The 14,550-nt window shown below is 26.2% G+C and overlaps 1 protein-coding gene across 2 annotated transcripts in view; it reads left to right on the forward strand.

Moving 5' to 3' along the window:
- Positions 1-14,550, forward strand: part of LOC136071981 (E3 ubiquitin-protein ligase rnf213-alpha-like) — a 213,293-nt gene that overhangs the window by 92,730 nt on the left and 106,013 nt on the right. For both annotated transcript variants that reach the window (XM_065818859.1, XM_065818860.1), the window contains 4 exons: positions 23-1,230; positions 1,496-1,649; positions 10,778-10,995; positions 13,690-14,022. In XM_065818859.1, the coding sequence (XP_065674931.1) occupies positions 23-1,230; positions 1,496-1,649; positions 10,778-10,995; positions 13,690-14,022 (1,913 nt within the window). The remainder of the gene's footprint in view (positions 1-22; positions 1,231-1,495; positions 1,650-10,777; positions 10,996-13,689; positions 14,023-14,550) is intronic.

The raw sequence follows: 14,550 nt of genomic DNA on the forward strand, positions 1-14,550 counted from the left end.
AATAATGGTTTTAACTCTTTAGAAATAAATAAAGCTGTTTTAGAAGAAAAGCTTCACCTATCTGACATTTTATTAAAAGATGTTTTTAAAGAATTATTAAATAATGAACAATACAATGAAGAAGAAAGTGAGGAAGAAAAAATTATTTATATAAATGAAAATGATGGGGGTTCTGATGAAAAACAAGCTGATGAAGAAATAAATTGCTGTGATGTAGCTAGCAAAGAATTGAGTAGTAAAAATGTAAGTAACAGCAATGCAGATAATAATGAATTAGGTGATGAAGAGGTAAGTGACAACGATGTATGTAATGAAGAATTAGGTGATGAAGAGGTAAGTGACAATGATGCAAGTAATGAAGAATTAAGCCATGAAGAGGTAAGTGACAATGGTGTAAGTAATGAAGAACTAAGTGATCAAGATGTTAGTGACAATGATATAAGTAATGAAGAATTAAGTGATAAAGATGCAAGTGACAATGATATAAGGAATGAAGAATTAAGTGATGAAGATGTTAGTGACAATGATATAAGTAATAAAGAATCAAGTGATGAAGATGTAAGTGACAGAGAAATAGTAAATGAAGAATTAAGCTATGAATATAGTGACCAAAATTTAGCTGATAAAAAATTAAGTGACCAATATGTGACTGATGATTATATAAACGAGAAAGAACAAGTTAACTATGATATATGTCATAGTAAAACAAGTCATTGTAAGCCTAATATGATTTCGAAAAAAAAGTCATACAATGAAGTATTGGTTGACAAAGCATGCGAGTTTTTTACAGTTTCTCATTTTTGGTTTAATTACAGTTCAGAAGTAATGGACCACAACTTAGCAAGTAACATCTTATTCAAAAAATTACTTTTAAAGTCATATTTATATTTAACATTTGATTTACATTCAGATTTGTTAATAAGATATGTTTATATTCCTTTAAATAAAGATATAAATAAATATGTGCTAAGTGTTTTATCTTGCAAAATAAGTTTGTCAGACCTATGTACCATATTTCCAAATTATAAAGTTGAAGAGTACACTGATGAGTTAAAAAACATTTCAGAATATTTACATCTTAATTTTAGTAGAGATAAGTTTGATAGAAGCTTGTCTAAAATTAAAAGTGTTTTCTTGATGAAGAAGTATTATGATGTTGCATCAAATGCATTTCAAGTTAAAGAACTGCTTAAACTTAAAGGAGACTTTAGTGCTCTTCAATGCATTATGGTAAGATTTATTTTGAGTTTCTATCATGAATTCCATTATTTTTCTCATATATTATTGTACAATTTTATAGCTTTTAAAGTTAATTTTTAGTAAGACATTTTTAGTAATTTTATAAGACTGGTAATTAGAAATAGAAAAACTAGTTACAAAATTAACTTAGATTAAAAGCTTTTTTTTCAAAACTCATTTAAAGTTCAATTAGTAACTCATTTTTGCTTAGTTTTAAAAATTACAATGTATAAGAAAAAGTTTTGATTTGTTTTAGCGGCCAATAAACGAGTTTGAAGAATTAAAAGATGTAACTTCCTGTGAAAATAATGAGATTTTGTTCCAAGCATTAACACCTACTGTTAATGAAATATTCAAGTCTATTTCTTCATGTATGCTCTTCTTCACCTGGATAAGCGATAACTTAAAAAGTTAGTCTAAAATTAATATATTTAGTTTAACTATGTATAAATGTACATATATATATATATATATATATATATATATATATATATATTCATATATATATATATATATATATATATATATATATATATATATATATATAATTTTTTTTTTGATGTGAGCATATATTAAGAGAGAGTGCTTGATGAATGATATCAGAGCTATATAATTGATTTTTTGACAAGATTAAATAAAAATAACTACATGATTTTTTACTACTAAAAGTTTCATGCGTTTAGCAATCATCAGGTAAAAAATGCATTGTTTTTTTTGTTAAAAAATATACTCAAAAAACATCGTGGCATTAAAATCAATTATAAAACTATAACTATTTGCGAGCGTGGTTTAGTTTTTTTATCTTTGGGCTCGTGGTTGTCAAGCAAGAACTTGTTTTCGTGACGGCACTTAAATATAATTTCTGTTTTTTTTAATTTAATAATTTTTGCGTACTTTTGTATGATATTATGCAAAGTTTTTCATGAAGGCAAAGCAAGCATTTTTTTGTTACGTTGCTGTAGGCGGGGACTTGTTTAATTATTGACCAAGTTAATTTTGGTGTTATTTTTAAGTTTTCTTTTATCTGCCATATATACTTTGAAAGGGTGGTTGAACTTTTCATCTTTTTATTTGTGAATGAGTGTTTGTGTTTAGCCTATCTATTCTTCCATTTGCCTTCTGCTAGGCCAATATATGCGGTAGTGGTGTAGTGGTAGAGCGCTTGCTTCATAAGCGAGAGGTTCCGAGTTTGATCCCCACCACATCCCTGGTAGAACCGCGCTCAACTTGTTTCTCTGCGCAGCAGCCTTGTTTGTCAAGGTTCGTGTTTCGGAGTTATAGAATTTAGAAAGAATTATAACCACAATTATAAGGAAGGGAGGTGAATTAACAAAAAAAATATATGTATATATACTTTTTCTGGGGTGTTAGGGGGGGGGAATACTATACATTTATCAATAACATTAGAGGCTCTACATTTTCCTATTATAGGGCAGTTTTCTTTCTTTATGCAATTACAGGGTTGGGTATTTTTTTGGTCTTTCTGAACTAATTTTCTTGTTGTGGCTTTTTATTATACTTTCAATATTTTTGGTGCAGTTGTAACTCAATTTGATGGTGTTTCGATTGAATAGTTTACTTAGGGATGTTGGAAAGTGTTTGTCGATTAAATTTAGGAAGATATGTCCGACATTGGTAGAAACGTTTTTACTGTACAGGGGGTTAAACCATATTATATTTCTTTTTCTTGTCTTTTTTTCTCTTTTTTAGGGGTTATACTTTAAATTAAAATTAGTGAAGCCATTTCTTCTTAATCCATCTTCGTATTCTGGTATAGATAAATTAAATGTTTTTTCATTTGAGGAATTTTGTGATAATCTGTTGTTGATAGAGATAGGGATTTGCTTTATTATTTGCAGAGGGTAGTTGGAATCAGAGTGGATGTAACGTAGATATTCATTTGGTTTTTTGAAAGGTTGGTAGAAGCTTTTTTCTAAGTTAAAGTATACATCTAAGAAGTTGACTGCGAGTAAGTTTGTTTGGATCTCTATTTTAAAACCAATCATTTTTATAACTCTAATTATGTTTTTTCGTATTCTATCAATTTGTGATCCAGTTTTTTTACGAAGTATCATCAGACCATCGTCACGATATAGTCTGACGTCTTCTTTATTTATTATTTTAGATAGTGAGTCTAATATATATAGGCCCACCAGTTCACAAACTTCTGCACCGTCAAAACAACCCATTGTGACACCAATGCAGTTGTGTGCTAAGTTTTTCTTCCATGTTTCGTTTTTAAAAAATAGCAAGGACTTTCTGCAATGTTTAATGACTCTGATGTTCTCTTCGCTAATAGTGTGTTTATTTGCAAACAGTATTGCATTACTTAGTATTTCTGATGTAATAGTGGGGTAAAAATCAACAATGTCAAATTGAATAAAAATGCAATGTTTATCTGGTATATTTTCAAACCATTTGATTGCATCAGTGGTATTTTTTCATTGGTTTAAACTTAATACAGTTCTTTTTTTTTATTTATAATATGAAGGTATTTTTTGCTTATGTGACCAAGTTCACTTTTGGCAGGTTTCAATAGGCGGCAGGGTTTATTGTTTTGGAATGAGTCTTTAGTGTAATAAAAGTGGTCTTTTAGTGTAATAAAAGCTTCAGACTTTGCGATTATTTTTATTCGTTTGCTTAAGTTGAGTGTGTTTGCTATATTTTTAGCTTCGAGGTTAATTGAGTTTTTGAGTTTCTGTGGGGCTTTTTTATACGCTTTTGTGATGTTTTCGTTAAGAAGTTTAATGTGTTACTGAGTGGAAATTTGATAAATATTATTTGTTTTGTCTGCTAATAATAATAATTCGCTGTGTACTTTTTTAAACTTTATAAGGTTTATTAAATTGAGTAAATCGTTTTCAAAATTTTTTAATTCTTTGCACTGGGGTGGCGTGTTATTCGTTTTAAACCCAAACATTTCATTTGTTAATGACTGGTTTTCTTTCATTTTATTTAAATAAAAAAATGTTTTCCAGCAGATTTGCTTGATGAAGTTTTCTGTTTTTTCTATCAACTGCATTTTATAACTTATTTTGTCTGGTATTGGTATATTTTTTTAACGAGTAGTTAAAATTAATTTTCTCCATGGTGTGGAATCTATGCAGTAGAGTGCTCAACTAATTAGCGTAAGGAGCGATATAAATAAGTTTAATTTTGCTGTGAGCATATATTCAGCAAAAGTGCTCGATGAATGATATCAGAGCTATATAATTGATTTTTTGACAAGATTAAATAAAAATAACTACATGATTTTTTACTACTAAAAGTTTTATGCGTTTAGCAATCATCAGGTAAAAAATACATTGTTTTTTTTGTTAAAAAAAATACTCCATAAACATCATGGCATTCAAAAACAATTATAAAACTATAACTATTTGCGAGCGTGGTTTGGTTTTTTAATCTTTGGGCTCGTGGTTGTCGTGCTAACCACAAACACTCATTCACAAATAAAAAGATGAAAAATTCAACCACCCTTTCAAAGTATAAATGGCAGATAAAAGAAAACTTAAAAATAACACCAAAATTAACTTGGTCAATATTTAAACAAGTCCCCGCCTACAGCAGCGTAACAAAAAAATGCTTGCTTTGCCTTCATGAAAAACTTTGCATAATATCATACACAGGGAAGGCAAAAATTATTAAATAAAAAAACAGAAATTATATTTAAGTGCTGTCACGACAACAAGTTCTTGCTTGACAACCACAAGCCTAAAGATTAAAAAACCAAACCACGCTTGGTTTTACATACATATATATATATATATATATATATATATATATATATATATATATATATATATATATATATATATATACACATTATATATGCATATATATATGTGTGTATATATATATATATATTTATATGTGTATATATATACATATATATATATATATATATATATATATATATATATATATATATATATATATATATATATATATATATATATATATATATATATATATATATATATATATATATATATATATATATATATATATATATATATGTAAGTGTATATATATGAATAAAGAAAATATCTTTATATTATCATGTATAATATTGTATACTTGAAAGAGTGCTCAATAGATAAACTAGAGCTATATAATGTATATATAATATATATGTTACTGTTACCCGCAGTACCAGGAATTAGCTAAATGCTAATGTTTATAATATAATTTAATATTGCAACTCTGAGTTTCATGTGTTATCACAATCATCAGGCAAGTAGTAAAAGTTTAATTTTGCTACGATTTGTTTAGTGGACGTTACGGTTTATATTTGTATTTTAGATCGTTACGGGACGGAAATTGATTAGTAGATAGGTTAATAATATTATTAATTTGTTTTTAGTTGGCTAATAATTGTGAAATAGTTATATGTTTAATGTTGTTTAAAATATTTTTTATGTGTTAATGTGTATTATTTGTGTATTAAAAAATAATAAAATAAAAATAAGAAAATAAGAATTAAAATTGATATAAAAATATACATAATATTATGAAATATATTACAAAAGCTGTGTATGTGAGTAATTTATTAGTTAGCCTAGAGATATATGGAGCAGATTAGTATAGTTATTTTTATTTATAGTTGTTAGTCAGGTTTGTAGCGAGCTTTGTAATTTTTTAATAAGAATTTATTTTCGTGGTGGCACTTTGATATAATTTCGGTTCTCTTATTTAACAGTTCTTCAGGTTTTGGATATGATATAATAGTAAATTTCTCATACAGACATAGTGGGCATCTTTTGGAAATATTTAACTTATTTTCTATCATAATCTTTAAGGAAATTTTATTAAAGTATATAGATAATACTTATCAATAGAGAAGCAAATAGTTACTTCTTTGATTTGAAATCCTACACCTATATAAATTTGTATATATATATGTGTGTGTGTATATATATATATATATATATATATATATATATATATATATATATATATATATATATATATATATATATATATATATATATATATATGTGTATATATATATATACATTAACTTGTTTCTCCGTGCAGCGGCCTTGTTCGTCAAGGTTCGTGTTTTGGAGTTATAGAGTTGGGAGAAGGTTATAACCACAAGTAGCCTTCTCATATGTAGTGGCCTTCTTGGCCTTGGGGAGGTGAATTACTTAAAAAATATATATATATATGTGTGTGTGTATATATATATATATATATATGTGTGTGTGTGTGTGTGTATATATATATATATATATATATATATATATATATATATATATATATATATATATATATATATATATATATATATATATATATATATATATATATATATATATATATATACACACACATTAGTGTGCATCACAAAACAACAATTTAAAAAAATTGGTTTTGTCTGACACCTAATTGTGTTCTATATATTAAAAAAACACTGACTTTTTTTAAAGTTTCCCCAACACCCTTAAATATTTGAATGGTCTCTAATGATTTCAAAAAAATAGTTTTTCAAAAGTAGGTCATGTTGGGTCACAAGTTAAGCAAAATTTTATAAAAATTTCAAAAATAGTCATCATTTTATTTAAAAAAATTCACATTAGATTTTACTGCAATAAATATGACATTTTAAAAGAAAAATGAAAAAGGTGCATTTTTTGTAGTTTTCATAGCAATGAAATATTGTTTTTTTTTTAAATGATGATTATTTTTAAAATGTTTTTGAAATTTCGCTTAATTTTAGACCCAACATGACCTACTTTTGAAAAACTATATTTTTTTTAAGTATTAGGGACCGGTGTGTTGGGGAACCTCTAAAAATATTTCTTATTGTAAAATTTTTGAAAGTCATTGTTTTTAATATATAGAACAGAATTATGTGTCAGACAAAATCAATTTTTTTAAATTGTTGTTTTGTGATGCACCCTAATATTTATATATATATATATAAATATATATTTATATATAGAGAGCCCACTTTTTCTTTTTTTTTAAAGCACCTGTTTAATTGAAATTATTTTGAAAACTGTTTAATTTTTTCAATATTTTATTAGTGCTAATTAATATGTAAAGTCTTTACTATTTAATTGACATGTTGTTGCCTTAAATATTACTTTGTATTACTAATTAAATATAATTTTAAAACATCTACTTTATAATTTTAATTTTTTTAATGTTGGTTAAAAGTTGAGGATTGGTGCTTTATTTGATGATTTTCTTTTATAATATTTGCTTTTATTTTCATCAGCATTTACTAACTCTAAATTTTTGTTTTTGTTGTTTGAAATATTACTAATAAAAACATAAATAAATCAAATAATGAAAGAGTTACAAAATGAGCTATAAAAAAATACAGCATGAAGCTCCTCACGGTTGACAACCTATGAAAAAACACGTTACAAATCTATTTTTCTTTGAAACCAAGGACTATCACATTGTCAAAAAAATAATTTGAAAAAAAGTTAAATATTGCATATTCTATTTTACATTAAAGCGAACCAAGCAAAGTAGGAGCACATGTAGGCATTTAGGCCTGCATGAACTATACAGGAGTTGTATGCTATTGATTATTTGAAGGTTGAATTAATTTTAATAGATATATTGAAATTTTAGAATATTGATAATGCCTTCTTCCCTCTATCGCTATATTTAAAGGAGAAAACAACAATATCAGATATCAACAATATATCAAGTCTTGTAAATTCAATGCCAAAGAGAGTAAATCAATGATTACAAGAGAAATGTGGTTCTACAAAATAATAAAATAGTTTTTTTTGCTGTATTTTTTTTTTTAATTGTTCTTATATATTATCAGAAATATATCCTTAACTTTTAGCTTATCTTTTTTTTAATTAACATGTTTAATTATTTTTAATTTTTTGGTTTAAAAATCATTTTTTAGATTTTTAAAAAGTCTATTATACTAAATATTATACTTAAGTCTTTGATTTCCATGTACAAAGTGGCCAGCCACTTTGTACATGGAAATCAAAGACTGTTACATATATTTTAGGTCAAGTTTTGAAATTAGGCTGTCCTTGTTTTTCTTTTACTAATTTTTAGTTCATAAAATACTAAATGAAATGTCATTATTTAATGATTCTCTTTGTAATTAGATGACATTAAAGCTGACATATCAAAATCTAATGCATTAAAAAGAGCTGCCTTTGAAAAACTAGAGTCTCTTGAAAAGCTTTATGTTGAAAAAAAGAAGCTTGTTAAAAAGAAAAAGAACTTTTTTAATAATGTTATATATATATATATATATATATATATATATATATATATATATATATATATATATATATATATATATATATATATATATATATATATATATATATATATATATATATATATATATATATGTATAGTATATTATATTTATAATAGTTTATCTATTTATATTTAATATTTATTGAAAAAAGAATTATTCTGTTTTTAAAGTAATCATTTTCTCCTTAATTTTCCTTATTTTTCGCTTGAAAAAATTGGTGTTCGCGACCAAATCTCCTTATAAATTGGGAAAATATATTCTTAATTCTCCTTAAAGTCCTTATTTTTAGCCTCAGTTTTAATAGTGGTAACCCTGTATATATATATATATATATATATATATATATATATATATATATATATATATATATATATATATATATATATATATATATATATATATATGTATATATATGTATATATATATATATGTATATATATATTATTTTTTTAATTTTAAATCTATTTGAGTTGTACTATATGTATTGCACTTTGTATTGATTTGTATTACACTTGCGATATTGATTTCAAGACACAGTCGATTGATATAAGGTAGCAACCCTTGGAATTGCGGTCGGCATTTGTTAATGCCAGCCTAACAGCCAACCTTAAAGTGTATGAGGTCGGCAAAAACTGATCTCAAACACTTTAAAGTCAACCTCGTTTCTATGTTTTACGGTAACCCCTTTGTGTCAAATTTTTTTTGCCGACCTCTAACAGTTCGAAGCCTAAAATTTTTCCTTCATTTATGGGTTGGGGTAGATTAGAGTAATATAAACACCTTGGTAATATGAGCATACTAAAAGATTTCTGAAATGTAAGCAGTGAAGTTATAGTCGCTTTGCATTTTTTGAATCGACTTTATGTTTTGATAACAGGAATCAGTTTAATTAGCATAAATTTATAAGCAGTAATTAGTGGTTCTCATCTAATTAAAATTTTTTTTTGTGTTGGTAAAGTATTATCATCATGCATGAATAAATCTGTGGTGCAAAATTTTAACGCTAAAATAATAAAATTTGATTTTTCATAAAGAAAAATATGCTAGAAATCCATTTCATTTTTGTTTGAAAAACAATGCATAAAAACATTTACTTTTGACTTTATTTAAATATACCATTTTTGTAAAATATGAGCATGCTCAAACTACCCAATGTTTTTGATTGAAATTACCTAGTTTAAAGTCCTAAAATTGAAAAAATAACAAACTAATTTTTTTTTTTTTTTTTTTTTTTTTTTTTGCATAAAACAAAGTTATATTGTTTCAATAAAAAGTGGTTTAAAATTTTATTTTTCAATGATAAGTTTAATAACCAATCATGCTCCACAAATTATTTCTAATTGTCAGGTTGGTATTTTTTTACTTAATGTTATTTTGTGTTAATTTAAAGTGCTCATATTACCAGGTGGTCTGGGTAATATATGCACTTTTTGCTACTTTTTTCAAACCTTTGTGTTTTTAAGAAAAACTTTATGGAGCCCAAATAGTGATTCCTAAAAGTGGTTTATTCCCAAAAAAAAAATTAGATCAATTATTATTTTTTTTGAAAATATTTCAATTTTTACTTAAGGTGCTCATAATACTCTAATCTACTCTAACACAGAATAATTTACATAAGTTCTAAATTTGATGTACTAGAAAATTTTAATTATTGAGTGAGAGAATTCAATGATGGGCCAGTTATTGATCAGTGACTGGTCATACACAAAACAAGCCTATATAAATTCTACAATATCAAAAAGCATCTGTTAATTGTTATAATAAATGATTCAAAATACATTGTCTATAAGACAATTACAAGTAAAGCGATAAAAATTAGAGGGTCTGAGATTTTGGTGCAAAAAAAGATTTTGGCACTGTTTAATCAATTCGAAATTGTTTAACTCCCCTGCTCTCCATAATTAACAAAGGTTTAAGTTAGTATAATTAACTTAATAATAAAATAATTTTAATTAAGTTAGTACTAACTTAATAATAAAATAAAAATTATTATATATTTTATTATTTTATAATTAATAAAGGTTTCTATAATTATACTAACTTAATAATAAAATAAAAATTATTATATATTTATTAATTAATAATAAAAAATATATTATATATCAGTAAAAAATATATTTTATTTTAATCAAATTGATCTTTGCTGTTATGAAATAAATGGACTTTATATTAAATTGAGTTAGTTATAATGTATAACCTAAAACAATAACTTTATTTATTACAATTTATTATAATTTATTACAATTATAATAATGCAATTATAATAATTTTTTCTTTATATAGCTCCAAAGGAAGTCAAGGTTTTTGTTGAAATTATGTCAACAGCTGCAGGTGAAACTGATTATGATGTTGATAGAGTGAAATGCTTCGAAGCTTGTTGTCTTGCTTTTAATGATGTGATATTTAACTTGAATAATAAATCAGGATTTGAAGAACTATTACAAACTTGTCAACAAATAGAGAATAAAATGAAAAATGATCCAAACTTAATTAAGAAACTAGTTAGTTTTTTGTTTGTATACATATATATGTATATGTATATATAAATATATATGTATATATAAATATATATATATATATATATTAGGGTTATGACTTTTTGACTTTTTTAAAAAAAAAAATTTCCTGTGTCATAAATCGATGAACTTTTGTTAGAAAACAATTAAAACATGTTTAATTCCTCTAGGTTGTAAAAAAAGGTCACCCTGCTATTAAAATTATGAATCGTCATATATTTAATCTTGTTACTGCTACTACTAATATGTGTGACTTTGCTTAAAATCATTTTATCAAAATTTGTATAGATTAGAAGTGTTTAGAACTTTAAAACATTTTGAAAAATTCCAGAATATTTTAGACGACTTTAGAATATTCTGGAACAGTTTTGTATATTCTGCAATAATTAAGAATATTCTAAAACAATTTGAATATTCTAGAACAATTTAGAACATTCTGGAACAATTTAGAATATTCTAAAACAATTTAGACTGTGTATATAACTGCTTATCTAGTTTTATAGTTATTACAGAAGCAACAGCAATAGTAGCAGTCAGAAGAATAAGGATTTCTGGACCAATAATCTAGTAAAATTTGAAGACTCTCATAAAAGAAGAAGAATGGTCCCTTTGGAAGAATATTCACTGGAAGAAAAGTGCAGAACGCCTCTCCAAAAGCAAATTATTGGATGCTACCATTTCCATGGACCAAAAACCAAAGAAAGAAAGGAGCAAATAGCAGAAATTTCCAAAGAAGTCCCCAAATTGTGGAAGAATAAACTGAATTTTCCTCATTTTATACAAGTTATATGAGCAAAGCTTGATAAAATACTGAAATGTTATGATGAATGTGTCAAGTGGGGAAGCTATAAACCCCTTGATGAAATTTTTGATACTACTAAAGTGGATGGAACATGGTTATCTTCCGAGGACAAGCAATTGTACCATCTTCAAGTGGAAGCAAAGGAACAGTGGGATACTCTACAGGTCAAGCAGCCAGGAAAAAAACAATTGATCCCTCTAAAAGACAAAAAACTTTCTAATAGGTCACCCAACTCATCATCTTACTATCCTGGTTTTAGTGATTCTGACTCCAACAATGAATATGAAAACAATGAAGAAGATGAGACTACTCCTACACCAAGCAGAAAACATAAAAATAAAATTGCAGTCAACTTGATGACCTACACAAGAGTATCAACAAACAAAGCTGCTAACATATGCAAGCAAATGGCTCGAGAAGGCATTGACATCCCAACTCCATGTCAATCAGCTATTTACAAGTCAACAATCAAAGAAGCAATCAAGCTGAAAAATGAAATGATTGAAAAGTTGCATATGGAAAGTTGGTACTTACATTTTGATGGCAAGCACATCAACGGAATAGATTATCAAGTGGTTGTCTTTAAAAATGAAAGAAGAGAAATCAAATTGGATGTCCTGGGCTTGGTAGATTGCAAGGGAAAAGCTATTGCTCAAGGAATTTCTAAAGTCCTCGATGAATTTCACCTATGGAATTCAATACAGATGATTGTTGCAGATACCACCAGCATTAACACTGGAAAAAAGAATGGTGTTGTTGTAATATTGCAACTAATGTTCATAGAGAAATGCATCAACAAACCTCAGTTTATCAATTATCAACACCATGTATTAGATAGAATCCTCTGTTTGGTGATGGATGAAGAACTTGGAAGGCAAAATACAATTGCCGAACATTGAATATACATTTGTATCTCAACTGTTGAAGGAGTACAAACAACTGAAAACACAGTTTGATAACAGAAAAGAAGTAATTCTCAAAACATCAGGATGGAGAGAGGATATAAAATTTTTATTTCATCTCACTGTGTTGCGATTTTTTGATGAAAAGGGACATTTTCCATTGATGAGGTTTCAGAAATTACCCAACATCAGCAATGCGAGGTGGAATTCCAGAGCTATACTAGCGATCCTGGCCTTCATTTTAATTCTTTCAACAAAGACAGTTGTGCAGAGAGTCGAGTTATATTGTATGGCTGGGCAGACCATTGGTTTACAGACCAACTGTACAACGAAAACGACTTTAATAACTTGGCTGAAGTACTGAATCCATACAAAAAGGCTATAAGCTCTTTGAAAAATCACTGGAAGCGAGAGCCATCCGTACTACAGATCTCTAGAAGTAATCAAGGCGCAAAGCGCACAATCAAAGTAATGAAGGAAATGTATTTGTCATGCAAAAATAAAGACAAATTGCTCCTTCGATTCCTTCTATGCAACAAGCAAGAGAAGGTCAACGGTCTAAGTCATTGTTGGATTGAAAATTTATTGTATTACATGACTATAACATTCTAAATACATTTGAATTCATAGTAGTACTAATGTCAGAATCGAATTTTCAATGGCGGTGTGAACTTTTTTCAAAAGATATGCAAATAATAGTTCATTTTGTGCTTTTTAGGTAAAGGTTCATCAAAGTACAGTACAGGAGCATGGGGTTAAAAAAAAGTCATAATCCTAATGTATATATTTATATATATATATATATATATATATATATATATATATATATATATATATATATATATATATATATATATATATATATATATATATATATATACATATATATGTATATTATATATGATATGTTTTATATTTTGAATTATTAAATATACTTGAAAAATAAAAATGTACTATTTTTTTTTTTTTTTTTAGATTGATACAAATAACAATCTTGAGTGGTTTATAAATGCACAGAAATCTCAAGGCTCAGTGGCTACAAAAACTATAATGGAAGCAAAAACAGCCAATCGAAATGGATGTTTTGTTATTGGGAATCATGGAAACAACAATGATGACTTTATTGTAACTAAATTATCTGATGTTGTTAAATTTGAAATACGTAACTTCACAGAGAAAGTTCACACTCCTAAAACTTACACTTTGGAGGAAGTAAATGATTTACAAAGTCGCTTGATGCTGCTTGGAGGTTATATTGGTGGAACCTCTTCATTAGATCAACAAAAAGAAAAGGATTACTTTATTGAGGTAAATCAAATTACTTAGTTACTTGATATTCTGACAAATGGTAATGTAGTAATTTAGTTTATGGTAATGATGATATCCTGTTCAAACCTGCAAGCTACATATAAAATTTATAAAAAAATTTTTTTAAATTTTGGAAACTACTAATGTGCAACCTGACTTAACTAACGATATATTACTAAAATTTTAAATATGTAGAAGTGGAGACTAAATCTCTGTAGAGATAAAACTAAAAAAATTTGCTTTCACTCATAAGCTAATGCTTTTACTCATAACTTATTCTATTGAATGCAAATCAGAAAATATAAGTTTCAGCAGTGTGGTAATTTAAATAATATGTGATACTCTTCAATCAATTTTTTGAAAGTTAATGTTATGCAATCTTAAAAAGTTTTGCAAATTTTCATAACTCTAGAATTGAGCTTTGCTTTAGAAATCATAATGGTATTATCCAGTAATGGTAATTTTTAATTTGTAATCCAAAAATTTTAAATCACCAAAGGTTCTAGTAAATCCCAAGAATACAAATTA

This window comes from Hydra vulgaris, chromosome 15 (assembly GCF_038396675.1).
Source record: "Hydra vulgaris chromosome 15, alternate assembly HydraT2T_AEP".
In the NCBI taxonomy this organism is placed as follows: Eukaryota; Metazoa; Cnidaria; class Hydrozoa; order Anthoathecata; family Hydridae; genus Hydra; species Hydra vulgaris.